Consider the following 27,171-nt stretch of genomic DNA (forward strand, 5'->3'; position numbering starts at 1 on the left):
ATTTTAAGTTGGCAAAGGAGATTTTATACAGTGTATGAAATGTGCAAAATAAGCAGGCTAAAAAAGCACCATTCAGGGAATACTCTTTTCTGTCTTTTTTGAGTGAGAATTTATAGGTGCTTTTTATTTACAATCTCTGCAATGTTTTGTTTGCTGTTTATAATGTAAGCATGACTGCGACTGAATGGTCGAGCTGTGGCTATTGATGTGTTGTGCGATTCTTTCAAGATTGCATTTCAAATTATTCAGAACTGAAACAATTGGCAAACTAAAATGGAAAGACTGAAATAGTTATTTCCCTCTGCCTGTGTACTTGCACCTATTCTGGAGGTTGTCATCACCATGAAATGGGTGGCTGAATGTGAAATGTGCCAGTATCTGAAAATTCATGATCAGCAATATTATGTTGTTCAAACTCTGTATTTCAGGTTGTTCTTTCTCCAAACTGGATACCTGAGTGTGTGTTTATTTGTTGATTAAGGGTAACAAATGGTGGGGAAATAAAAAGTGTAACAGTCTGGTTTCATCTGGTCTGTCTGAAATCATACCATTCTGTAGAGTTAAGATTTCACTTAAATAAATTTGTTTTGGATAAGGATTGAAATAACATGCTAATAGTATTACCTTTAACTTGTCCACATTTTGCCTTAGAGAATTTTGCACAATATTCTTGGGGAAAAAAATATCTTTATTTTCTTGGTAGTAATTTTAATTTTCTTCATTGTCTCCGGTTGTTTGTTATTGAAAAAAACCAAAACCCCAACAAACAACTCAAAGAATAAGTTAATTTCATTATTCTTAATACTATTGGAAATGGAACTCCCACAAAATCAGATATTATTCATTTTGGGGGGATTTTGATTTAATCTGCTGTATAAATAGAGTGAAGATTGTTTGCTTCTGTTTTCTGCTGTTCTTTACGGGAAAGGTTTTCATTAAGAAAAGATGTATTACTTCTTACAGAGAAACTAGAGTACTAACTCACTGCATATGTCTCAAGTATTTTAATTTCTTCATTTCCAGTACTTTACATTAACTGAAATGGAAACTCCTGGGAATCTTTTTCCTTAGGTTTTTAGTCATGTATAAGATTGTTTTAAATGCTGTTTGGGAGAGTTCGCAAACAGGAAAGTTACCCTAAGGGAGCTGGTCTTTGAGGCTCCATCAATAGCTAATGGAGGGCACTCCCAGGAGTGCCAGCTTCTCTTCTTCGGCTAGGAGAAGCCTGGGGAGATCACCTTATGATAAACGCGTCCTACCTGCCTTTATAGTTGCCTGCTATCTTAGTTTATCCAGTCAAGGATTATTTAAATCCACTTATGTTATTTTCACTAATAGAATGTCTTAGAAATTTGAAAAAAAAAAAAAAACCCAACAACAAAGGAAGAGATAATATTAAAGCATCTATTTTAGATACAATGTCTGTTAAGCTAGGAAATGAAACTTTCCCTCCCCTCAACATAAATAATCCAGAATTAATTAGAAAAAGCTGTAGAGGCTTACAAAGGAAATTGCCACACCACTCCACCCCCTGCCTTTTTTTTTTTTCTTCTAGCAATTCAACTGCTGCCGGCTTTGTGATTGAGCTCCTTTGAGAATTAAATCTTAAATGATTCTGCCTTTCAGATTGTTAACAGATTTTTAAGGCGAAAAGAAGCGTCAAGAAAATGCTACGTTAAATATCAACTAAGAATTTAACTTTGTAAAGCATGTGCTGTTTGTAGTGACAAGTCTCATACAGATCCAATAACACAGCACAAAGTACGGTAAGCCCAGGGGTTTCGCAAGTAGTGTTTTACTCTAGTGTGGTGTGCCCTCATGTGGTTAAATGAAATATCTTCTCGATTGAGTCAGACACCCTTTGAATGTATTGTTTATTCTGCTAAAGAACTGGGAGAAAAAAAGACTGTTAGCCAAACAGGACATATTTTGATGCTAAGTAGATTTTTGGTGTGTTTTTTTTTTTTTGTTGTTGTTGTTTGGTGGTTGTTGTTGTTTTAAAGCTCTCAAATGGTACTTAGAGATGAGCACAAATATGGTAACGTTTGGTTCTGATTCAACAACAGATGTGTGTAATTTGCTTATTTTGTTTTATGAGATGCTGAGGATCCACTTACCAACATTTAGGATGCAGCACCTTTGTTTCTGAGTGGTTAATACTGATATTTCTAAGGATGGAAATGGAGACTTGTTTGTTGATTTTCTCCCACATAATATATAATACCAGTAGTCTTTTACCTTTGATACTATTTGAATACTAAAATAATTAATTTTGTGATGCTAACACCTAGCTAGCTACTCAATATATTTCACATCATGCTTGTTATGTGTTTATAAGCTTGACTATTCATTCTGTACTCAGTTTTGGAAGGAATTAGAATTGTGTATGTTTGTTTTTTTTTTTTAATTTCTCATAATTAATGTAGGTTGCAAGCAGCTTGTCTGGGGGGCTTCATATCCTTACAGCCAATTGCATGCAAAATATCTTTTCTTAGATACTTACTTAGAAAAGTAGTATAAAAAAGTTTTGCCCCAAACTAAAAATTGGTAAAATCGGAGAAACCCAGGAAAACACACTTATGGCCTTATGGCATCAGTGACATTTACTGTTATAAGTAACAAGGAAAACAACAGATGTCAGCGGGGGGGGTTGCACTTGTAATAACATTAACTGTGTGAAGTTAAATAAAGTTACTGAATGCAAAACAATTGCTTCATCCTCAATTACTGCTCAGATGTTGCTAAGACTATTGGACAGAGCACTGGAAGTTAACATTTCTGTCTTCTTGGAGGTCACTGCTGCTTAACGTGTATTTACTGATTATCAGGTAGACTATAGCTTTCTGATTATTTTTAGCTCAGGTAAGATAAACCTCACATTTTGCTGTTTAAGGGAATATTTTTTGAACTGTAGCCTGTTAGCCATGGCTAGGTTGCATGGAGATGATTATTTGGAGCCAACTAATTTGACTTTACTGGTTTTAACTTGTTAAGTTCCCACACAGATATGTGATCTCACTACGACAAGGGTGAGCAGAAGGAAGAGGGTCACAGGATCACAAGCAGGAATGACTGTCATCTCCAAATGTTGCTCCAACTAAAATTCAATCTATTGCTATATAAAACCCATAAGCATCCTTGATTTAGAGCTTTGGAAGACTCGAAGGTATGGAGATGGCAAGTGCTTTGGGGCACCCAGATCCTGGAGTGTAATTCATAAACCAAAGTTATATGATTAGGTGTGGCTGGTTCTGTTAGGTGGTTGAGAGCCAATGAAAAGAGAGCAGCCGAGGAAGAAGCGGAGAGAGGAAGAAGCAGGGAGAAGAGAGAACACAGGCCTTGGATGAGGCGAGACGAGGAGAAGGCAGCAGAGGGACTGGCATGAAGAGTGTGCTGGTATGAGATGCTGAAAGACCTTGTTGCAGCCTGATAGTCTGGAGAGTGCTGTGACAATTGGTGCCCCGTGTGAGGCCCTTTGGATTATGAGACTGTGTGTAATGAGTGGTGACAGTGGTGATGGCTGTGCTGGGGGATGTTTGAAGTTTTGAGTGGTGACAGCGGTGCCCAACGTAGTGGAGACAGGTGGGTATAGCCTGTGATCCAGATCACGTTGAGATAGGCGGGAAGAGCCTGGGGATCTGGATCAGACGCTGGTAAAGGTGAGCTGTTGGGATCAAAGAGAAGAAGCCCAACTGCCGTGGAGTTTAGAGACTGAGGGTAACGGGCGATAGCAGCAGAGTACATGGCCAGACATGGCAGCAGCCTGCAGCAGTGGCGGGTCCAGAGCAGTTTTGGCCAGACAGTGGTGATGGCTGTGCCGGGGGAAGGCGCGGGAGCAGCGCGGTACCGTGAGCAGCTCCAGCCGTTGCTGCTGCTGCTCGGGCTGCTGGTATTCTTGCTGGCATTTATATGCTTGTTGAAGGTGTCTCCACTTGTAGAAGAAATGGGAGACCACAAAGATGTTAAGAATTTTTTCGGGACACAGAGTGATGTGTTAGTGCTGTATTCTAGATCTGCTGCTGCTGCAAGCTCACTCAGGTTACTGTCCAGTGTGACCCAAGAGGTGAAAGGACAGGGTACTACAAGTTCATCAGAACCACCCTCTGAAGAAATCAAAATCCCAGATGCTAAGAAAGCAGATAAGAAGAAAGGTGATCAACCTGCAGAAGATGAAAAACCCAAGATAAAAGTGAAGAAGGAATATGAGTCTGAGTTCAGGGACAAGTTGTCCGAATTGTATGAAAAGTTTATTTGTAAAAAATTTTTGATGGTTGGTAAAAACATGAAGTATGAAATGTTACAAAGAAAAAGAAAAAAAAAGAAAAAAGGGGATTTGTAGAGGAGTTATAGAGGACTATATGAAAAAGTTATTTGTAAAAAGGTTGTAATGATTGCTAAAAACATAAAAAAGAAAAAAAAAAAGGAAGTGCAGTGGAATGAGGCTGGGTTAATTATCATTGATAATATACAGCTGTGGGTTGGCTTCAGGGGCGGTGGATTGGTTGATGAGATAAGGTGCAGGTGTGGCTGGTTAAGTTAAGTGGTTGAGAGCAAATGAAGAAGGCGCAGCTGAGGAGGAAGCAGAGAGAACACAGGCTCTGGATGAGGAGAAGGCAGCAGAGGGACTGGCATGAAGGGTATGTTGGTATGAGATGGTGAAAGGCCTTGTTGCAGCTTGATGGTTTGGAGAGTGCTGCAACAATCAGGCTCCCTGTTCAACACTTGGTGAAGAGAGATGTTTAGGAGTGAGATTAGGAAGATGACAAGTGGGAGAGATGCCAATGAAAATGGACTTTTTGAAATTCCATCACTTTTTGGAACTTACACGCTCAACTCAGAGCCCACAAAAGGGGGTTTATGTCATATGGCGATTAACAGAGAGCAAGTCTGGTTGAAGTTAGATAAGTTCTCCTTCATGGTGAAAGAATGGCTCATTCTTCTCTTTTCAAACCCAACCACGCTAGTGTTGCAGCCCATCTTCTTATAGAATGTTTTGGATGTTAAGGTCTTCACCCAGGAAGGAAGAAGGCTTGGTTCCCTTCTCTCCTGAGCCTGAGGTACTTCAAACCCATATTTCTTACCCCCAAGACAATACTGTACCCACCAGTTCCTAGCCCGGTCTCTAAGCTATGTAAGGTAATGATCCTGCTAAAATTGGGCCATGGTGTGGGGAAAAATTCTTGTTTGCTCATCCAACTTAGTATAGGTATCAGCTATTCTTATCTGTGATGAAGAAATAGATGACAGAAAATGCATGTCTATCACTAATCATGAGTCTCAGTCTTTGAAATGGTACAACCTAACTTGCTTGTGTAACCTAAAAAACTGGAATAATGGGGATCTGTGGATTTTGTACTTTCTTGATGGGGAGCAAGCCCTGTTGTGCAGTTAGAAGAACCACAGCGAATTAGAAATAGAGAGGAACATCTTAAAATTTGACTTTTATATTTTATTTACCTTAGAGGCATTGAGCAGATTTTTTAGGAATTGGATTAAGCCAATAGTTTGTTTGAAGACTCTTTTCTCAAAGTGATAGTAACCTATTGTGTACTCACTCTAATTAAACACCTGCTTAAGCTTTCTAGCTTGGCAAAAGCCAAAATTACTGAAATTCCTAACGGCACAGAAACAGGAAGGGTATCTTGTAATTAATGTTGCTGTTTGTACTGCAAGTTCATTGTGATGGTCTTGGTCCCAGTGGTTACCAGTTGATGAGTGCCCACACTGCAGCACCACCATCAGTGACACTAAGGTATTCTTCTTGTCAGGCTTTGCACAGAGGTTGAATGAGCTGTAGCAACTGAACAACTGCTTCTGTGTCTTTAGGGCTTTTACTGGGGTCCCAGTCGAGACAAATTGTTTGGGTGGTGTGGGGAACCTTGACTCACATATATGAGCAAGTGGATCCATTGGAGCCCAAGGAATACAAACCTACTCTCTTTCATGAGTGGAATATTAAAGTAATCTTTTTTTTTTTTTTTTTTTTTTCTGTCTACAAGGTAACTCCTTTTGTGATGGAGTTATAAGAAAAGAAGCTGGAATTCATATTGGCCTTATAAATAGCGTCACAGTAGTTTAGTGCCAATTAACAGTAGAACTTGGTCACAAAAGGAGAATTGAAACACTGTTGTTCCTAATTTATTACAAATTACAGGCGAAATATATTAGAGGAGACATTTTGTTAGCTTAACTTATATTGATTCTTGTTTCAATTGTGGGAGAGTCAGTGAAAACTTATTGCAGGTTTGTATGACTGTTGTATAAAAGATAATTTCCCAGCAAGATTTGTAGGAGGAAAATAAGCATGATGGGCAGAGTTTATTGGGTTTTTTTTCTTATTATTGTCAACAGAACAAGTAGTAGGAAATTCCATAGACCATACTTGCTGAAGAACTTGAAAATACTTGCTGAAGAACTTTAAAAGTGCCTTATATAATATTCATTCACATTGGCTAGCATATATCAGCCTCTTCCCATGGTGTGAACACTGATAAGAAGAATATAAATTAACAGTAGCGGTGTTGCTATCTCTAAATTACATCCTAAAGGTACATCACGTAGACAGAATAGAAATATGCAGATTTGTTCAGAAATTTGTATTTGGCAGTGGAAACATGAATGAGAACAGTTAGCTGTCCTCAAGCTAGATTGGATTAAAATATACTGGCTCTAATCAGTGTTGCCCAAGTTATCTGTGTACTTTACATCCAAAAGGTAGCTATGTCATTGGCATTTTTTAACATCCTAGCTAATAACTTATACATTACAGAAAATAGTCTGCTTACTAATGGATTCTTCTAACCATTAGGTATTTACTAACACTGAAAGGAACTGGAAGGAGTACAAAAAGACTTGGTTAAAACACTGGAAATTGTTGTAGATAGGAAAGTTATATTTGTCAAATATCTATAGATAATAGGAGAAGAATTGCAGTTTTATGACTTAGGTAGACAGCTGGTGCTAATTGTGCAGAGATAATTACAAGAGTTAATTATGTAAGCTGTTATGATTTATGGGCTAATGACAGTGAGTGGCACATTGCTTAAGTTGACAGAGAAGATTGAAGAATGGTAATTATCAAAAAAAGAAGTTATATTAAGGACTGAATCATGCTCAGAGCAGCTGTGTTCACAATTACATTGGTGTAATAAGGAAAAAAAAGTTTTACGCGTAGTACTAGAGGATAAGCACAAATATGGAAAAAACCCAAGTTAGCTGCTTCTGTGTTTTGTATGTGAATGGAGAAGTAGTTGTTGCAAGTATTTTCTATGATATTTTGCTGAATCTTGTAGTTGGATTAATATTACTTAATGAGCAGTACTTCTGAGAGCCATATCATAAAGTAACTATTTTGTGCAGGGTTGGGAATAAAGCAAAGTCCCATGTGTTTTTCCTCTTTTTTTGGATGGTCAAAGTCAAGAAGGTCACAGACAGTATTCAGGTCTGTTCTCTACTTCATTTTGAGCAAGGAATTGAATCTGATCTGCCATGCCATTGCTTTAACCCGTAATACAGTCTGTTTCTCTCTAAAAGAATTTTGAAAAGTCTCTGTTTCTTCCTGCTGCAAAAAGAAAGAAAAAAAGGAAATGTAACCCTGAGACAGTTTGGAAAATGAAATTCTTGTTTTTCAGAGAGTTGTGGTGATTTATTTCTTTGAGCAAACAAACTTCTTTCGGAAACAGAGGATTTTGAAAAACAACGCTCAAGGGGATACCATTATTATAACCAGTGAGGCAGTAAGATAGTGCATTCGAGTGGAAGGTAGCCTTATATCTAGAAGCAAAAGGGCCCTTGCACTAAAATGTCAGGGCTGTTTTTTTTCAGGTCATTGAGTGTTTCTAGCAGCTTGCTGATATATGAGTGTATGAGAAGAGAAGAATAACTTTGTAGCTGTTCACTTTCAAGAAATGCCACTGGGAAGAAGAAGTAATACTTACTTGAAAATAGAAGGGACATAGGGGAGAATAGTGACATTTTTTTTTGCAAATAACTAATGATCCTTCAGAGAAAACTTTTTACATTTATTTCACCCTGGCACAACCAAACCAAAGTATTTGTACAAATGGGAATGGTTTTCATAATGTAGATGTTGGCATAGCCATAATTGATCTACCTGCTTTGGTTTATTAAAAAAAAAAGTAAACAGATAAATGCTGTCTACCCTGTGAAAAACTCCAACAGCCTCTGTCATTGATATTTAAAAATCATAGATTCACAGAATCATAGAATGATTTGAGTTGGAAGAGGTCATCTGGTCCAGTCTCCCTGCCATGTGCTGGGACATCTTCCACTAAGATTGGTTTGCTCAGAGCCCCATCCAGCCTGATGTTCAATATATCCAATGATGGGACATCCACAACTTCTCTGGGCAACCTGTGCCAGTGCCTTGCCACCCTCACAGTAAAGAATTTCTTCCTAAGATCTAATTTAAATCTTCCCTCTTTCAGTTCAAAACCATGACCCCTTCTGATGCCAAAATGGCACAGAGTAACTGCTCAGAGACAAATTTTGTCTTTAAGCAGCAAAGGTATTTATTTCGTACAACATTGGAGAGCTAGCCGATTAGTATCGGACAAACTAGCTCTGAAGTTTTTAGTGAAAAGTTAGGTATTTTATACAGTTTTCATGAGAGGTTACAACATCTTTACATACACATTCATTTGATTTTGACACCCAGTCATTCCATTCATAATAGGTGTGACCTAGGCGGAATAAACCTTTCAATTTTCGTTGTTCAGCGATTTTCTGACTTGATGGTCTGCTTATCTCCTTCAGGTGTTCACCTTATCTTTTCTAATTATTCAGAGTACATTCCTTTCTCAATATCACCCAGAGCATTGCACCAAACTCATCCTGACTTAGCTTTTTAAGACCATGTTCTGTTTCACTTCTCCTGTCACAACAGGCCCTATTAAAAAGCCCATCCCCATCTTTCTTACAAGGCCCCTTTAATTACTGAAAGGCCACAATATGGTCTTCCTGGAGTTTTCTCCTCTCCAGGCTGAGTAACCCCAACTTTCTCAGCCTTTCCTCATAGCAGAGGTGTTCCATCCCTCTGATCATTTTTGTGGCCTCCTCTGGACCTGCTCCAACACGACCACATCTGTCTTGTGCCAGGCACCCCAGAGCTGGATGCAGTACTGCAGGGGGGTCTCACAGGAGGGGAGTAGAATCTCCTCTCTTGACCTGGTGGCTGCTCTTAGGATGCAACTCAGAATACGATTGGCTTCCTAGGTTGTAAGCACACATTGCTGGCTCATATCTAATTTTTTTCCCACCAATATCCCCAAGCCCTCGTCTAGAGGATTGCTCTTATTCCTTTCGTCACACAGGCTGTACTGAAAAAAGGTGAGTGATCAGTGAGAAACTGCCAGTATTAGTATAATAGTAATAATAATAATAACAACAACAATAATAACAATAATAATAATGTTTTCCTCAAAAATTGTCAGTATGAGTATATTTTGTAACAAGTTTATAGAAAATCTTGAGTAACTAATGTAATTCAAGGAGATACTGAGGAAAGAGAAGGGTGAGGTATTACAATTCCTAAACTTTTGGCCCATGATTTCAGAAATCCGTAGGGAAGACAGTTTAATTCACAGAGCCAGGAATGTTCTTCTATGAGCTGTAGCTGCTGACTGGGGATTAATTTGATGAGTATGTGATCTAGCTCTATTGCCTTTCGCTTCTGGCATCCCATCCTACACATGACCTTTTCAACAGGGAAATCCATGCTAATAGAATTTTCTGCTTTTAGCAAAGACATCCTCACCTTTCTTTTGTGCTGCTGCAGCTGTGTAAGGAAGACTTAATTCAGGATGGGACTGAACTATTAATTAGTGAAGGTCTGTTTTTCCAACAGAGATCTGTGCTAGAACTGTGTGAAGCTTCTTTAATAAAATAAGAGAGCAAGGTTCCCTAGTGTGATCACAAAGCCAGGATCATTATAGGGCTGCCAAATTAGCTTATGTTAATTATCAAGTGATATATTTGATAATTGTACAGAATTTTAGGTGAGGTCTGCATTAATTAGTAACAGAAGCTGATAGAGATGTTCTTTCCTTTGTACCAGTATAGGTGGGATAAGAGATTTAAAATAAACCAGTTGGCTTTAAAGCCCTGCCAGAAAAATGAGCTAAGTTCTTGTCCTGTCTTTTTGTCTTCTCCCTGCTCCCCCCCCCCACCCGAACACAAATGTATAAAAACTTCTGGGCAGACAGTTCTGAAAAACTCGAGCATGGTATTATTAAGATAACAGGATATTATTTTTTTCTTTTTATGGTGCAATTTATCTTAGGTTATAGGTTCATATATGGCTTTTAAAAAGGGAAAAGTAGCTAATATGCCATGATTTTTTTCTGTCACTGGTATAAGAAGTCTTTCTTTCTCCTCCCTTCCCCTCTCCCAATATGACTGACTTCTCTGAATGGTACTTCTAATTTTGGAAGAGACTGATTTCTTAGCATTTCAAGCTGGTAATTTCATATAATTCAGAAGAAGCTGACACAAGGTGGGCAAAAATTGTAAGATTCAAGTTTTTGTGAGTGATTTTCTTCCTGGTAGGGTGTGTATTATGTAGAATCCGACCTGTCAGTGCAAAGGCTGGAATCCAGAATTGCCCTTTCCCAAATGAATTTCTTGACCCCACACTGAGAATGATTTCTCCCATTGTTTACGGCCTTTTAGTCAGGTGAGTCTTCTATCTCTTGCTGCATGATGGTCCAACTTTGTTTAGAGCAAAGAAAACCCCAGCATTCCAGTTAGCGTACCATTCGTGATTACAGTACTTCCTCGGGAAATGGGAGATCTCCTCTGCAACAGGAGGGTCCAAAATTCTACTTCCCTTTGCATTTTTTATTAGGCCATCATATTGAATTTTACAGAATATTTTTGGGAACCTCGAATAAAATCTGCTTTATGAATGAAAATTATTGTACTTGTACGAATTGTTGAATGAGTTTTTCCTTATAACCGGTTTGAAGCTCTCTTGTTCCAACTTGTGCCTGACTTTTTTGTATTGGAGGCCGCAAAACCGGACACGATATTCAAGGTGTGCCAGGGCAACTGTAACTTGATAAGAACGTACTCTGTACCCCTAATATGGAGATTAAGTTATCTAAAAATAAGTGCAGAAGAACACAAACATATTAGAAAATTCTTTAAGCACTACAGTAAGTCCATGATAGTTTTCTTTGACTCAATGCATAAGGAAGGTGACAATGAAGGTTCATAGAAGCTGCTTAGTTTTCTAGGTGTAGCAGTAACGATTACAGTTGGGATTTCTGTCTTGTGGTACAAGATGAGGAAATTTCTTCATGTTCTTTGGAAAATATTTAAATTTTGGAACAAATGTATGCGCTCTTTGTGTCTGCTCTCAGTGGTTTCTTTACTATGTGTCACTTAAGCAGCCAGAGACTTTCTCATTCATTCAGAGATGGTACTGCAAATGCAGTTTCTGGCACTTGAAGTTTTTGCTTTGCTCATAAATTCACATTATTTAATTCAGATTTGCTGATTACATTTTAAAGCTGTATGTTGGGAACAGTCCATGTTGGGTCATATAATTGTGTTTAAGTTTACTCCTTCCTGTACTTGCAGAAATTGATAAATTCAGAATGTGGAGGTTTTTTGGAAGGACATGTATTTACATGTATAAATTATTACATGTGCCAGAGATATCAATTTACACTTTTGTTAAAATTAGCTGAAGATGCATACATTATGTTAAATTGAGGTGAAAGTGTGTTTTCTTTTTCTTAAGAAATCTAACCTCAGTATTTGCTTCTAGAGCTGTAAATGAGACTGTCTCTGAAACGGATGAATAGTGTTATTTTGATCAAATTACTTTGGAACCCCGATTCAGCAAAATAATTAGTTTTATCTATTAAGTTCATTTAAGTGTATGTGATATTGAATAATTTTCCAAGCAGATTGAAGTGCTTGGAATGGAGAAATAAAATTAAGTGATAGATAGGAGATGTGATTTGTACAAGGTCAGACTTTAGTGACAGTGATGGGACTGGGATAGATGTCTTCCCTCTGCTGTCTTCATCCACAGGCCATGTTACAGCAGGAGATGTTATGATGTTTCAGTGGTACATACTGAAGATTATATTTCTTTTCCTTTTCTTTGTAGTTTCTATTAAGAAATATGTATTTGTTAACCTACATCAGCCTTTTCTTTGATCTTAGTGTCTTTTCTTTTTCCCTTTTTTTTTTTTTTTTTAATCCTAGGAAATTTGTTTTCATAGAAAAAGCAATTTAGGTCTATCTTAAAGTTCCAAACATTTAAGTGTTGGGGGTTCTTTTTGTAAATAGTAATATGAAAAATATAACTGTTCCTGCTGATTGTTTCTTAATGTAGAGCATAAAAGAAAAATAAAATTGTCCGGTCACCAGCCTTCTGAATTATTAAAGTAGGTTCTGTGAAAAAAATCAGGAACTACACTGAGTCTGTTTGCTTTTAAATCTCTTTCAAATATTTAGAAACTAAAAAGCAGGCTACTGGGGTTTCATATAAGCCCATTAATATTTCTATTCAGATAGAAGTGTCCCGAATATGGACTAATTATTGCACTAATTTCAGATTGAAATATTAAATTGAAAAGAGCTACATGACAGAAAAAAAAATCAAAAATTGAGAGGTAACCAACATAGTTATAAGGGGCATGCATTCGTTTTCTTCTTATTGTATTCAATGGCATTTAAATATATATAAAACTGATGAGTCCAATTAAACTCAAGATTTGGCCTTCATATTTTTGTGAATGATCTTATCTGTGTGTGCCAGTTGACCTCTTTGTTAGCAAAATAAAATAAAATAAAAATTCCTATCATCTCTAATACTGCTGTTCAGATAGCAGTGAGATGTTGCTGTTAAAGTATTTTATGTCTGTAGATCTCCACTGTTTAAAATTCATAAGCCTTTGCTTCAGTTTTACAAATCATTGAGCTACACTGGCAAAGAATGTCTCTAGCTCCCTTTTGTGAACTTCTGCTCTCTTGGTAACACGTATTATGTGATTTCATGTTTATACTTGAGTCTGAGCTTTTGATATGCTAGAGGCATTTTTATGGTGAGTGTGTTTTTTTTTTTTTTTTTTTTTATGTTAGAAAAAAACCAGCAGCAAAATTTATGAGATACGGGCAGACTTTTTAGTAGGGCCTGTAGTTGGTAGGGCAAGGGGGAATGGTTTTAAACTACCAGAGGGTAGGTTTAGATTAGATATCAGGAGGAAATTCTTCCCTGTGAGGGTGGTGAGGCGCTGGCACAGGCTGCCCAGAGCAGCTGTGGATGCCCCATCCAAGCAGTGTCCCAGGCCAGGCTGGACGGGGCTTGGAGCAGCCTGGGCTGGTGGAAGGTGTCCCTGCCCATGGCAGGGGGGTGGAACTGGATGCTCTTTAAGGTCCCTTCCAACCCAAACCATGCTGTGATTCTATCTATGAATTGGGATCAAGAACACATCAGTGTTTCCTTTTTAAACAGATTATTTACTTTGGGAATACTGTTTTCTGTATGTCTGTTAGAAGAAGTGGTAGGAAAAGTCTCTGTCTTCTGGGGCAATTAAGAATTTCTTATGTAATGTGCTACTTGGGACTCGTAACACCCCAATGTGTTAACAAAACTTCTATGCCAGAGCTCGTTCCTCTTCATCTTTGCACATGTACATGTGCTCTACACGGACTTTGCCACAGAGATTCTTTACTGAGGGTGTTGAGCACTGATAGACACTTTTAAGTGATTTTTCTGTATTTCTGCATATTAGTCAGCATAAGACAAAGCAATTGTCCTATGTTAAAAAAGCAATAAATAAAATGTTATTAAATACTTTATAATTATATCCATATATTTGGGGAAGTTCTGATAAACTTTTCTTATTGTTTTATGGTGGTTTAGAATTGTTTGCAGTTCTGTAGGTAATTAGATACCAATGTGTTTAAAGCTGAAACAAATATTTGCTGTGAGCATAGTTTCTTTAAAAACAAGCCGTGCTCACATTCTTCCTCTCCCCAAGAAGGGTTCCTTTTTGAAAATGCTATAGATATTTTTTGTTTGCTTCTCTTGTAAAAGTATCCTATTAAGTTCTTTTGAAAATTCCTTAGTTTTATTATAGGTGTGGAGGAAAAAAGCTCCCAATATATGGATAGAAATAGACCCATATTTATTTCTCATTTCCTGATGTAATTGCACCTGTGATGTGCCCTTGCAGTCACCTCAGAGGCTGCGGCCTGTTTCTTAACTGCTCCCTTCTTGGGAATTCAGCAAACCACTGTCTATAGTCTGGGTTACAGACACCTGCAGTTCACTCTGTGTAAGAAAATCTGAATTTTGTCTTTGTCCTTATGCTTTATTGGAATAAAACCGAACAGTGATAACTGATGACAAGCCAGCTGCCGTTAAACAAAACTCACATAATTAATACCTGTTCAAGTAATATTACATTCTTACTGTTCAAGAAATGGATTCTTTTGCAGGATTCCTCATACTTAGCAGTTTTAGGAGGAAGGCCTCTCTTGTCACTCAAGACAGTGTAAATTAAATCAGGATATATATTTCTCTAAATACACTTACTTAAAATTGCCTGGAGATAACTGTGTTATAAGGGCTGTATGTAAAATGGTTTGCTGCTTCTACCATTATTGTACTAGTAAATCCAGCATATAGAAACATTTTGTTAAAGAACACACACTCTCTATATCTCTATATAAACAGGTGTGTGTATATATATATAAAATACATATTTATATATACAACCAAAACATTTTTGAGAGTATAATGGTAATAAAAGATTTATTCAGGTTTTATTCACTTAATTTAGCAATATAATATCTGTTGTCTTGTTCTCAATCTGATTTTCTAGGTTCCCTTCCTTGTCAGTGATGTCTTATTGACTGTCTATCTCTAGGGAGAAATTTATGATGTTCTACGACAGCTGTGGTCACTATTCCCATTCATTGACTGCATTAATTCAGTACTTCCAAATGATCTCACAATAGATATGTAATTTTTAAATGGGTAAAGCTAGGTGAAAAGTATCCCACCTGATAGCTGAATTGTGCACAGAAGCAGAAGACTTAGAATTCTGTAAGAGTGATTTTGATGATATTTAATGTGAAACTAAAATCTTAGGGGACTAAAATAAGTCTGCAATAGAAGTAATTTCTGTGTCTTCACAGGACTTGAGCAGCACTTCTGCCAGCTACAACTTATGTGTGTATGAGATATTTCCAGTGGTTTCTTCTCTATACCCTCTGAACCATGCTGGCAGTCTAGTTCTAATTTGTTCAATATGTCCAAATAATTAAGATCAATTTCTGACATTATCATCTTCATCTTCATGTCTTCTATGTGAATTTCAGCATATGCTTAAACAACTTTATTGCTGCTGTATGTGAATGCTTTTCTTAGTCATCCTTATGATGTACTGTACAAATCCATTCCATCTGCTAAACCTGAGTTAGATTACAGAGGTAGCCTTGTTTGCTTATTTATGACATTCTAAAATCCTTAAATAGACAATGATCAACTACAAAAGGATCTTTAAGAAATTTCATGAAGAATAATTTCAAGGGAAAGCTAATTAAAAATGTTATTTCTAGATATAAATAGTGGAAAAAAACCCCAAACTGATGACGGAAGAATCTTACCTTCTTATAACCAGGCAGAATCCTTTCTGAAAGAAGGCTCTGTAATACATTTGTTTTCACCTAATACATCCATGCATCCAAGCATATGGTGTTTTCAAGCCCTAATAATCCTTTTTTTTTCCTTTTTTTTTTATTTTTCCTTCTCCCATAGTCTGTAGTTTTTAGATGTGATTTGAAAAAAGTAGTGCAGAGATGACAAAAGCCTTTATTACAAATATATTTATTTTCTTACAGTAAATTTCTGGCTTTGCACACCAATAACTCACTTCAACTGCCCTGGTTTGTATCCCGGATAGCACGCATTGTGTCCCACAGCATTATGGATCCATTGCTGTATTTTTATACACTGAACACCTGATTTAACATCTGATTCAGTATTCCTTTTTTACAGAAAGGCAGCCTTTTACTGATGGAGTGATATAACATTTTTTTGGTCCAGCTAAAAGCTGTGGTGTACACTGTGCTGTGTTGTTCAGCATCCTGCTTGAAGTTTGTAATCAGTTTATTGACAGCTCAATAAGGAATTCCTTTAGGAGATTCTACAGACATAGAAGCGGATTTTCTTTCTTTTTGGATGCTGAGGACAAAGTGGGATCATTTCACTGTCCCCTGTTTTCTTATGCTGGAGCAGTACTAAAGAGAATAGTTTTAACCTGTGTAATCTTTGCAGCAGGAGTTATTAATTCCTTAATGTCTGGGAAACAGCCACAGTGTTTTTGTCAGTGCTTGAATGTAACTGGCCGTGCTTATCTCAAGTGACAATTGCTTTTTGAATGGTTTCTGACCCATAGGTGTTAGTTTTTCATTTTATTGGCTTATTCATTTTTAAAAAATGAAAAACAGTGACAAAATGATGCTTTAGCACCAGTGCCCTTCCATACCTGTTTCTTATCTTTTTCTTCTTCACTGCTGGAATGTGATTTGCTTAGCCCAGACTAAATAGAGGTTAAAAGGGAAAACCTTTTCAGAAGCGTGGCAGCAGCACTTTGGATTTTAAAATTTAAATTGTACTTAGTGGGGGTATTGATTTACGTGGCCATCTATTGTTTTATTAATAGTTTAAGAATCATTCAAATGGACCAAAACCTTGTTTTTCTTTCCCAAAGGTAACAACGCTTGTTAACACGAGCAATAAGGGACCATCTGGCAAAAAGAAAGGGCGCTCTAAGAAGGCTCATGTGTTGGCTGCTTCAGTGGAGCAGGCTACTCAAAACTTTTTGGAAAAAGGAGATCAAATTGCTAAAGAAAGCCAGGATCTCAAGGAGGAATTGGTTGCTGCTGTAGAGGATGTACGCAAACAAGGTATGTGGAACAAAATGCTTAGCAGGGTAACTCCTTTATTTGATGCTTTTCAAGATTTCATCTGAAACCAGTTTGTCAGCTGCTCGGATGATGTAATTAAAACTGTGTTCTCTATTACAGTATATCTGTAATATGGCATATAAGTATTAAAATAGCTATACCTTTGTGAATTGCAATGAGTATAAAGAATGTTCTAACTTGGTTAAAAAATGTGTTTGAGTTTGTGTGTGTGTGTGTGGTTTTTTTGTGGTTTTTTTTTCCCCCTTTTAGCTGTTCTGTCACCAAATAATGAACTTAAGTATTACTTAGCAGCTGTGCTGCCCAGTGCCAAAGCTTATTGTGTAATTTTCAACTTGCTTTTTATTCTGCTGTATAACAAAGTGACGTGAATTATCACTTCACTAAATTTCAGCAGTGGTGTGAAGCTTGTGTATGCAGATGTAGAATTAGGATTACGGTGCATATATTTCTGAACAATCTAACACTAATCAACCAAATAGTTCAGTAATATAGAATTATTTGTGGCTTCAAGCATATATGGAAATGTATACAAAGATTATAAAATTATGAAAATATCCAGACAATAGCAATATTAAAACAATCTTTTTTTTTTCTGGGTGTTGGTGATAAATGTTAACATTGGTTTGCACACTGCATAGATTAAGCTGCAAGTTTCAAGATACATGTAGTTACAAAAAATTACCTAGTTGGGTATGGGACTTGAGTATGGGATAATAACATTTTCTTTACTGGCAGAAATAAACATAGTGTTGCACAATTTAATAATTGAAGTTTGAAGTGGTACTATAAGAAAACTGCTTTCAAGTCAGGCTTTGCAATCATGGATATCATCTGACAGTTTTCCTTCAAAAGGTAAAATGTGTACCAGATGCTTTCAAATTTACAAGTGTGGTAGGGGAACAATATGTTTTCAATATAAGCCCATAACAAAACTTTTCTTTTATTGACTTTGTAATTATCTTTATTGCAGCAGCATTAAGTACCTTTCAGGTTTGTTCAGTTGTAAAGCCTATAATCTCAAGATACCATCTGCCATATCATCAGTCCTGGGTTTTAGAACAAGACTGACAGATCTCTTGACTGAGATTTTGAAAGGAGTCTAAAGGACTCTAGGTATAACTTACTGATTTTTTATTGAGTTATGTCCCTAGCAGTCATATGATGTTTTTTTTCCGTTTGTGAAAAGACTGAAATGATCATATGAGCAGGCAGGGTTAAAATATTGTATACATAAACAGTAATTAGTGAATATTGTAGTCTGTTCTATCCTGAGGCTATTTCTTCCTCCTAATCACTATATATATATATGGTTTCATTGTTTTCCTGTTCCTGTGTGCTTTGGGATTTTTAAAAATATTCAGCCGCCAGTACATCGAAGTAGAGTATCTGCTGTATACTCTGAATGTTATATGAGTATTCTGTTGTTTGAGTTTTGTTGGGCTTTTTTGGGGTGGGTTGTTGTTAATTTTTTAGAGGTTTGTTTATTTTCTGTGGTTTGCTTGGTTTTGTTCGGTTGTTTTTTTTTATGCCAATGCTTGTTTGTTCTGGCATGCAGTTTCATTTGTCAACAAATTCAGTTTCCAGTTGCTTACATTCACTTATTTAGTGTTATGTCAAATTCTAGTACAGCATCTTCAGCAGTGGTGTGAATGTCCTTTTCCCCTCTGAGTTTATAGGTCTCTCATTTGGGGTTGCAATGCTGACTCAGTTTTGCTAGCAGCTCCCAAGGATCCTTCTACTGAGCTAGAGTCGTCAGCCTAAACTGTTGCATGCTCTCTGATCTAGGCAAATATACCGTGTTCATTAGCATGCTATCAGAGCTTCTTATTATCTCTCTTTATGATTAGAGCTTTGTATTAGTTAACAGTGATTCTTTGTAGATTTTTGCTTTGTAAAGCTAGAGGCGTCTGAGAGGATTTGCTGTGGAGGGTTTTGGGTTTCTTCTTGACTGCATTTCTGACTTTTTAATTTATAATACGTTTTTTGTTCTTTTTAAAAAACCTGTATTTAAAAAAAGACCAGCGATGCAGGAAGCAGAGAGGAGAAAAGATCTTAAGCAGTATTACACAGAGTGATACAGGCATTCATCTTTTGTCAACACTGCAGGCTAGAGAAAAGTCTGTCAGAAAAGTGGAGTAGCGTTCTTGGTCTGTACAACATGAGTCCGTAATTAAGAGAGCAGGAGACACCAAACACCATTATTAACACACACGAGCCACATAAACTAGACCAGCTTTGGTGCAATGTGAAATGATATGTTTAGCTCAGTGAATAAAGAGCTGGATTAATGAACTGAGGCAGTGTTTTGCCAGAGTATTGCTAGTTGAATTTCTGGCCAAATTCCATCTTGGATAATTACACCATCAACCTAAAAATGTCTCCTGCAGTTACAGCTGGCTCTGGTGTGCTCCTCATTTCCTGCCCTATATTGCTGTATACTATTATATACTACTATAGACAGTTGTTGCAATTCATCCCAGAGAGCTTCTTTCCATTGAAAGGTATCAAATGAATGTGCTGTATCATTTGCAAAATACTTTGAAATTAACATGAATGCAAAGAATATATAGCTTTAAGATTCTTGTTACTTCAGTAATGTGGAATGTATATTTGTTGTGCAGAACTCTGATGAGAAACAGTTCTCGTTTACAAAGTTGAGTTCTAAAAAACCAAAGAGTAAGAAGCTGGATTTTTAATGTGTTTTTTATTTATTTTGCAGAATTTAATGAAAAGGGGTAAATATTTTATGCATAAAGCACATACATACACACACTGTATACACAGGTTGTATCCCATAATAATTCCATAAAAGGAATACTTTGGCTTTATAGTTCAAAACCATCAAAGTATTATTCTCCAATTGCGATGCCATTGAATACTTTGCTTTATGCGTGTTTATTCTGTTCTTGTCAGAGTTGTGTGAAAGATCTCCCAGATGGGGGGCAAATGTGACCTAGGCAATGTTAAGGTTTGTTGTTCATGTCTTCATACATTAGGGCTGAGGGAAAACAGTCTTCTGCATATTGAGGTTTTGGGAGGAGTGAGGTTTTTTTTTTTGTATTTTTGGATTACAATAACCCTAAGACCTGAAACTACAAAGCCTGAGAAGTCAAGTGAAGAAAATCTCATAGAAATAAGAAATACAGTATGGGGTGGGGGAACAGAGGGGTGTGTTCTCATAGCATAGCTGTCTAAATGCAACTGGTCTTTTATCAATCACTGCAAAAGAAGGAAATTCCCTTTGGAGGAGACATTCAGGTTTTGATTTACACAAAAATCTATAAAGAAATGCAGGTCCATTGGGTTTAGGTCTGATTAAATTTATTAAGAAGCTGTCCGGGGTGCCAAGGAAAGCAAGACAAGGAATAAGATTATATTTATGTAAATTTATTCTGTTAAATGACTTTGGCAATGTCTATCTTGTAGGTATGTGCTAGTAACTGCTTGATTGTAATATAATTTTCCTAGAAGTTTTCTAGCATATAGCTGAAACTTCCGTTAAAAACATGATTTTGTCTAGCAGCTGGTTGTTGCATTTTGAATTTTGCTTTTCAAGCAGGATAAATACAACTTCTCACCATAATCTGAAATACGTACTTCGGTCCGGGGGCAGAAAATAGCTGTTGATGTTTTTTGTGTTTGAAGACAGTGTAAATTTGAGGTTTTTTTTCATGCAGATTTATTTATGTGGTGTAAAAAGAATATGATCTATATATTCCATGGCTGTCAGTAAGCATGAAAGTATGTATCAACATCTGACACGCAAATATAACTAACTTTCTTGGTAACTTTTTTACTTGGTGATGGAACATTCTAGAAAGTAAGATTTTTAAAGCTTTACTTTCATGGTTTCAACTACTGAACTTTTAAAACTTTTTAAAAGAAGTTTTTTAACTAAACCCTGTGCAAGATCTTCTTCCTCACTGTTCCCTTCTGTCTTCAGTTACCTTGGGAGAAAAGCAGGGAGTCTGCATATCTCAGGTAGTGGGAGCAAACCTCAAAACATACATACACAAGTTGCCGGTTACTTTTTATAATTATTTATGGTGCAATTTAAGCTCATTTAGGCTCTCCTGATTTCAATAACAGCAGTATGACATGGGGAGAAACAGATTCTGTCTGGATAGATGTAATGTCACATACGCTGTGCCCTGCAGCTGTCCGTTTTGTGTTCCTGGAGACTGCTGAACTCTTAGCCAAATGCACAGCATTCTTTGAGTCTTAAAACAGTTGCCCAGTTCACCTGGCATTGTGCTTTTTAGGAGACCTTTCCTGAGTGCACAGTTAGACCTTGTTAGACCAACAGTTCCTTCCTAAAACCCAGTCCTTGCAGTGCCATGCTATCCCAAATCTTTCAGACTTGCTGCCTGGAGGTTTTGACTTTCCTGCAGCAGGAAATCCCTGCTTGGATGCTGCCTGCCTTAAAACTTTTCCAGTCTATTTAGAATTTTGTTTTCTGCCTCCTAATCTAATAACTCTTACTTTTTTAACTGCATTAAAAAACTGCAGCCGTTTCTGTTAACCAAGGGGTCTGTGCTACTCTCCTCTATGCTCATCATCTGTTTCCTTCTCCTTTTCTTTGCTACCTTCATGTGGTCATACATTTTGTCTTTCTTTGCAATTCAAGGCCTGAAATTTCCCCTATCTCATGGTCTCTTTAGATCTCCCATTCCCTGTTAACGTTTCTTTCATCTCCTTCTCATGCCCTTGTTCTGTCTTCACATAAGGTCCTTCTTTTCTCTCATATTCAGTCATGGTTTTGTAATGCAAAGTAGAAACAAAAATCAAATGTCTTTTTCTTGATCTCTTTTTTTCCCCGATTTACTTTACAAACTTAATATTCCTTGTTTGTTGTCCTTGTTTTCTCTACCAGATTACACTCTGAATCCTTCTCTGACCCTGGATGCCTCTTTCATGCTCTTCTGTTAGCCCATCCTTCTAATTTTACTTATTTTTATCCATTCTGTCCCTTTTCCCCCTACATTTCCTTCGTTTCTCATGCTGAAAGTATTCGTAGTAAGCCTGTCTTACTTATATTTAAGTTCAGGGTGTGAACATCATCTTACATAGCATGTTATACTAATGTCTCAGATGTACTTGCTTAGCAGAGTCAGCTGCAACAGACTCTAGCAGCCCCGATTTACTCAATCCACATTCTCGGCTATCCTTTTGACTTATTTATTAAAACAAAAAAACAAACAATGAATCAAACAAATAAAAAACCACAAAGGAAGAAAAAGAAAAGAAAGAAGAAGGGAAAAAAAAAACAACCCACAAAAGAGTTTGTACCCATTAGTTTCTAAGAGCTTCCCTGAAATAGTTTTGGTGTAACACTTAATGTTGCATTTCAAATACAAAAAAACTTAGCTGAATACATTACATTTTGGTCCATATGGTTAATAAGAATTCAGCTAATGGAAATAGTCTTTCTCTCTGTCTCCCTGCTAGTTCTTCAGCATTTTTCCTAGTTTATAAAGTATGTGGAAATGAAATTACTTCATAAGGGTGTTTCTGTAGAAGCCATTACAAGACTTGTCACAATGTAACTATCACTTGATGTTGGAAAGGAGGAAACTATTTTTAAAGAGAAAGCAAATGATGAAGTATTGTCTGATTTCTACATTTGTTTTCAACTCTGAGTCCCAGTGACAGGATTCAAGCTGAAGGGTTGATCTGCAATTGAAGATGTGTAAAGGTATCTCTTACTGTAATATTCAAGCAGTGATTCCTTCAGGGCTTTTTTTGGTATTTTTCTGAGTCTTTCTGGCTGATTGTTATTCCCAAAGTCTGAGTTGAATGAAAGAACTGCAGGATATTGCGTTTGAGTCTGGAAAATATGAAGGAGGAACAACAGATACTTTAAAAAATAATACATCTGATACTAATACTTTGTCACTTTAAAATTGTCTACATAACCTGAGGTATTATTTCTTACCTGGGTTAGGGTGCAAATAAATTTTTTTTTTTTTTTTTTTATAGGAAAAAACCCCAAACTAAACAATCTTTTCACTACAAATACATTTTCCCATTGTTTATTTATAATACTTTTCATTGAAATGTATGAGAAGTTCTCTGTCTTTTTTTATTTATTTATTTTTTCTTATAGAATTTAGTGCTATCTAGCTTCTGGCTCTTGATAGAGGAAAAATGTGTGTAGAAAGGAATTGCTGAAAAGCAGTTATTTTAGACAAACTAGATTTTCTGTCCATTTCTGAAAGATTAAATGAGGCTTGTGGTCTGTCATGCTTGATGGGAGAATGAATCCTGATCTGCACTTTTGAAAGAACCTGTATATATAATAAACATGTTCTCTGTTTTGTCAGTAGTCCGTATGATGAGGTATTCTGCAACTTGCTTTTTGCTCATCTCACCTATGGCTCATGCCTGTCCAACAGAAAACTTTCAGTATGATGGTTGGAAGACTAAAAAAAATATTCATGATCTGTTTTGAATTGCTTGTTATATTTGGAAGCAACTTCAATTTTAATTCATGTTCGCAGTGCTTATCCTAAGAAATACATCATGCTAAATGTCAATACCCTAACACTAGCTTTTTCAGACCCTTTTCAAATCCGTTAATTATCTTTCAGGTCTCAAAGAATTTAGCTTCTGAAAGACATTAAAGTTCCTTTTCTAAAATGATTTAATCCACTTCTGATGAAAAAAAAAAAAAAAAAAAAAAGATGTTGTACAGGATCTCAAAGAGCTGTTATACAATAAGTAGTGTCAGGGGTTCCAAAATCCAGTAGTGAGGCTGGTGCAGCTCCCCAGGTCCAAGGCTGAGCGTGTATTCCCAGTAGGCATATGCAGCTCATGCATACATACACAGGTTACCACTACCATCAGACGCTCCACGTTCATTATTCTATGATTCTATGAAACCCTGGCACAGGTTGCCCATAGAGTTGGTAGATGGCCCATCCCTGGAAATGCTCAAGGCCAGGTTGGATGGGGCTCTGAGCAACCTGATCTCATTGAAGATGCCCCTGCTTTTGGCAGGGGGGTTGGACTAGATGGCCTTTAAAGGTCCCTTCAACCCAAACTATTCTATGATTCTGTGAAACAAACCCAAAAGCACAAATCTTATCCTCTTCCCCTCTGTGGTTGATTAGCATTGAAGATGTTAGAAATATCTTTATTCATATGTATAATGTAGATCACTTCAGTAGCTGGGTTTAGCATCACAGTCAGTCCCACAGCTGGCCCCTGCATCCTGGTCTCCCCAGTCTCCCCACTCTCAAAGACACACACGGACACAAACACATGGAAGCAGATGCCTCAGTCAACCTCTAGGTGCTGTGGACTAGAGCTGGAAAATCAGAAATCTGGCCCAAGGCAAGGCCAGACAAATTCACTGACCAGCTATTGGTTCACATACGGCTGGCCCCTTTGTCCTCTTATGCCTCCATTTTTCCATGCTTGTCTGTCCCCAAATCATCTTGGTCCTTCCTTTCGCCCACCTTCGGTTCCTTCTCTAAACATCCCGTTACAAGTCTTGTGCAGTCCTAAAATGTTCTTGCCGTACATCCCATTATGTGTCCTGTATCCTTGAACAGGAAGCTAAAACCAGAGGAAAATGAAATGCGGACAGGTACTTTTCTGTACATAATTTTCCTTAATGGTTGAGGCCTTTGGGGAGATCTTGAACTGATGATATTTCTGGTTCTTAGTAAAGTCAGCTGACTGAGAGCCTCTGCTTATTCTCTGCACCAATTTTAAAAGGTTTATTTCTGTTACAGCCTTGGCTGGAGCTTTTTTAGTATTAATTTCACTTTTCAATATTTTGTTGAACCTCATGTTAGTTTAAATTTATGAAAACACCTTACGTCTGCCAGTTAAGTTTGTTATAAAGGGTAGCTGGTATTTGATATATTGGCCAAATATGACAGTTTGAGACAAATTTTACAAAAGCACAGTGATATATGTTTGAAAAGTAATATAAATTAATATAGTAGGTGATTTTTCCTTTTTCATACTTTACTTGTCTTTCTTAAAGATTTTATTACTATCATGACTGTAGCAGTGAAGAATGAAATTGCTTTAGAATGTCGTTTTTTCATAGTTGTCAAAAATTATATTATACTCACAAATTGAAAGTTATAGTGTTTCTTCTAGAAATATTTGACTTCTAAAATCAGATCCTAAAATTACCACTTGATATTTTAGAAGCATATTTCTGTTAAGGTGTTAAACAGGTGTTATTTGAGAAAGGATTGCAGAATACACCATAGTTAAAAAAAAATATTAAGGGATTGTAACTAGGGCATATTTTTCAGTAAATATTTTACTCCACCATCCATTGTGGTGTAATATTAGTATGCATGAAATTTATTAATTCAGATCAAATTTAGAAAACAGTTTCACTAGGATTTAAAAGAAATAATAAAATAAGTTCTTACACATTGGAAGAGGCCCCTGTAGGCAGTTATCTTGCCCTTTTCTGTTTTCCAGCAGTAATTCTAAAACTGGGTACACTTAGTCCACGGTTAGTAATCCCTGGCAGTATTAAATGTATTGTCTTTTCAATTACATTTTGAGATAACAGTGAACAGTGTTCTGCAAGATTTTCCTGCATGCGTGAAATCTGTATTTAAGTCATCTATGTGTATAATTCAAACCAGAGATTTGAATTGAAGCGTCTGATCCCTCAGAAGAACGCTGTTACTGTGAAGCTGTAGAGCACCATGGGATGAACATCTTGGTCTCTCCTTTTGAAGCTGTTCTAATTTATGTGCTAGTGAAGCATCATCTGGATCACAGCTGAGTGTTTGAAATCACTATTGATTCATTGGACAGAAATTCTGAACTGAATTTCTTCTTGTTCAACCCAACATTAAAAAAAAAAAAAGTTTAATTCATGCTTTGAACTGGAAAATCAGTTATTTTAGCGTGTCAGATCAAAAGTATTTGGAAGGAGATTCCTTTCAGCTTGGCAATGGAGTAACTTCAGATGACTGGCTTTAGTGCCCTCTAAAACTTATATCACCAATGATAGAAGTTTTTAACAGAGCAAAGGTAAGAAGAGTTTCACCAGCTGTCTAATGTAGCGAGGCATACGGCAAAACGGGGGGAGATCTGAGGTGATGCAGAGACTTTGTCTTGGGTGTTTAAACAGGGAAGTGGCCTGTCGAAGGCAGAAAGTCAAGGAGATGGGCTTGAGATTTGGTCGTTATGCTTCAGTCACATTGCTTTGAATGAAGAGCTGATGGACAATATGGGTTGTGTTGTAAAGCCAAGGGAAGGACAAGTTTCCTTCTGCACCAGCACCACTATCCTGTCCTGTTGCCTCCACCTCTCCAGTCCTTCCCCCCTCGCTGTGCTGAATGATGAATTTTAACTTTCAAAAGCTGTAACTGGAAAACCTCAAGTGATTTTGTAATGATTAAGCAAAAAAAGTTTACTGACAAACTTAGACAAAACTTTTTCATTCTGTTAAGTAAGTGTTGTAAATGAAGGGGTAAAAAATATTTTCAATTTAAAAAAGCAGGGTTTTCTTTGTCCAGAATGAAATTGTATGTAATGCTGTAATTCACCTAAAAAGTGGGCACCTTGGGTTCTGATCTGTGTTACCACGATTATTTCTGCTACTTACTCAGTTACATTTAATGAGCAACATATAGGCAGTCCTTGGAGCAATAAATCTTATCTGGGAGTCTTACTTGCACCCTCCTTGGACTTCCTCCTTGCCTAAAGTATGTCTCCTTCTGTGTTATTTATTTTTGACTGCATTTTCCGTGGCAGTCATCAAACTTTATAAGCAGTTGTGAAGAAGCTTCATTCTCCCATACAGAATAGGTTTTAATTTTGGATATGGTTTCAGAAGGTGGTAGCCGATGAGAAAAGTAGTAAAAATGACAGTGTGAGAATTTGAAATACACTTCCTAATATTTGAATCCTAAAAGGTACTTCATCAACATACAGAATACTTTATTTATTGTCTTCCCATTTACCATTTTGAACTGTCTTTGAAGTACATTTTTCACTTTACAAAGGCCAGTATTATGAGTAATATTTTATATCCCCTCACTTTATAAAATGTTTTAATCAAATAACACATGCTGCTTTCCTCTGAGAAATGTCAAATTTTACTGTTCTGATTGCTAGCTATCTTGTTCTCTCTCATTTTAGTTCCTTTATCAGAGATTAATACTCTTTAGGTCTGCAAAAAACAGCTGCTGTTTATATATGAAAGCTGGA

At 36.9% G+C, this 27,171-nt stretch overlaps 1 protein-coding gene across 2 annotated transcripts in view; it reads left to right on the forward strand.

Annotated features, from left to right (window-relative positions):
• The window catches only part of CTNNA2 (catenin alpha 2), a 515,720-nt gene that overhangs the window by 89,080 nt on the left and 399,469 nt on the right, over window positions 1-27,171 (forward strand). For both annotated transcript variants that reach the window (XM_040591247.1, XM_040591257.1), the window contains exon 3: window positions 16,758-16,953. In XM_040591247.1, coding sequence (XP_040447181.1) covers window positions 16,758-16,953 — 196 coding nt within the window. The remainder of the gene's footprint in view (window positions 1-16,757; window positions 16,954-27,171) is intronic.

The sequence above is a fragment of the Falco naumanni genome, chromosome 1, assembly GCF_017639655.2.
Source record: "Falco naumanni isolate bFalNau1 chromosome 1, bFalNau1.pat, whole genome shotgun sequence".
Taxonomy (NCBI): domain Eukaryota; kingdom Metazoa; phylum Chordata; class Aves; order Falconiformes; family Falconidae; genus Falco; species Falco naumanni.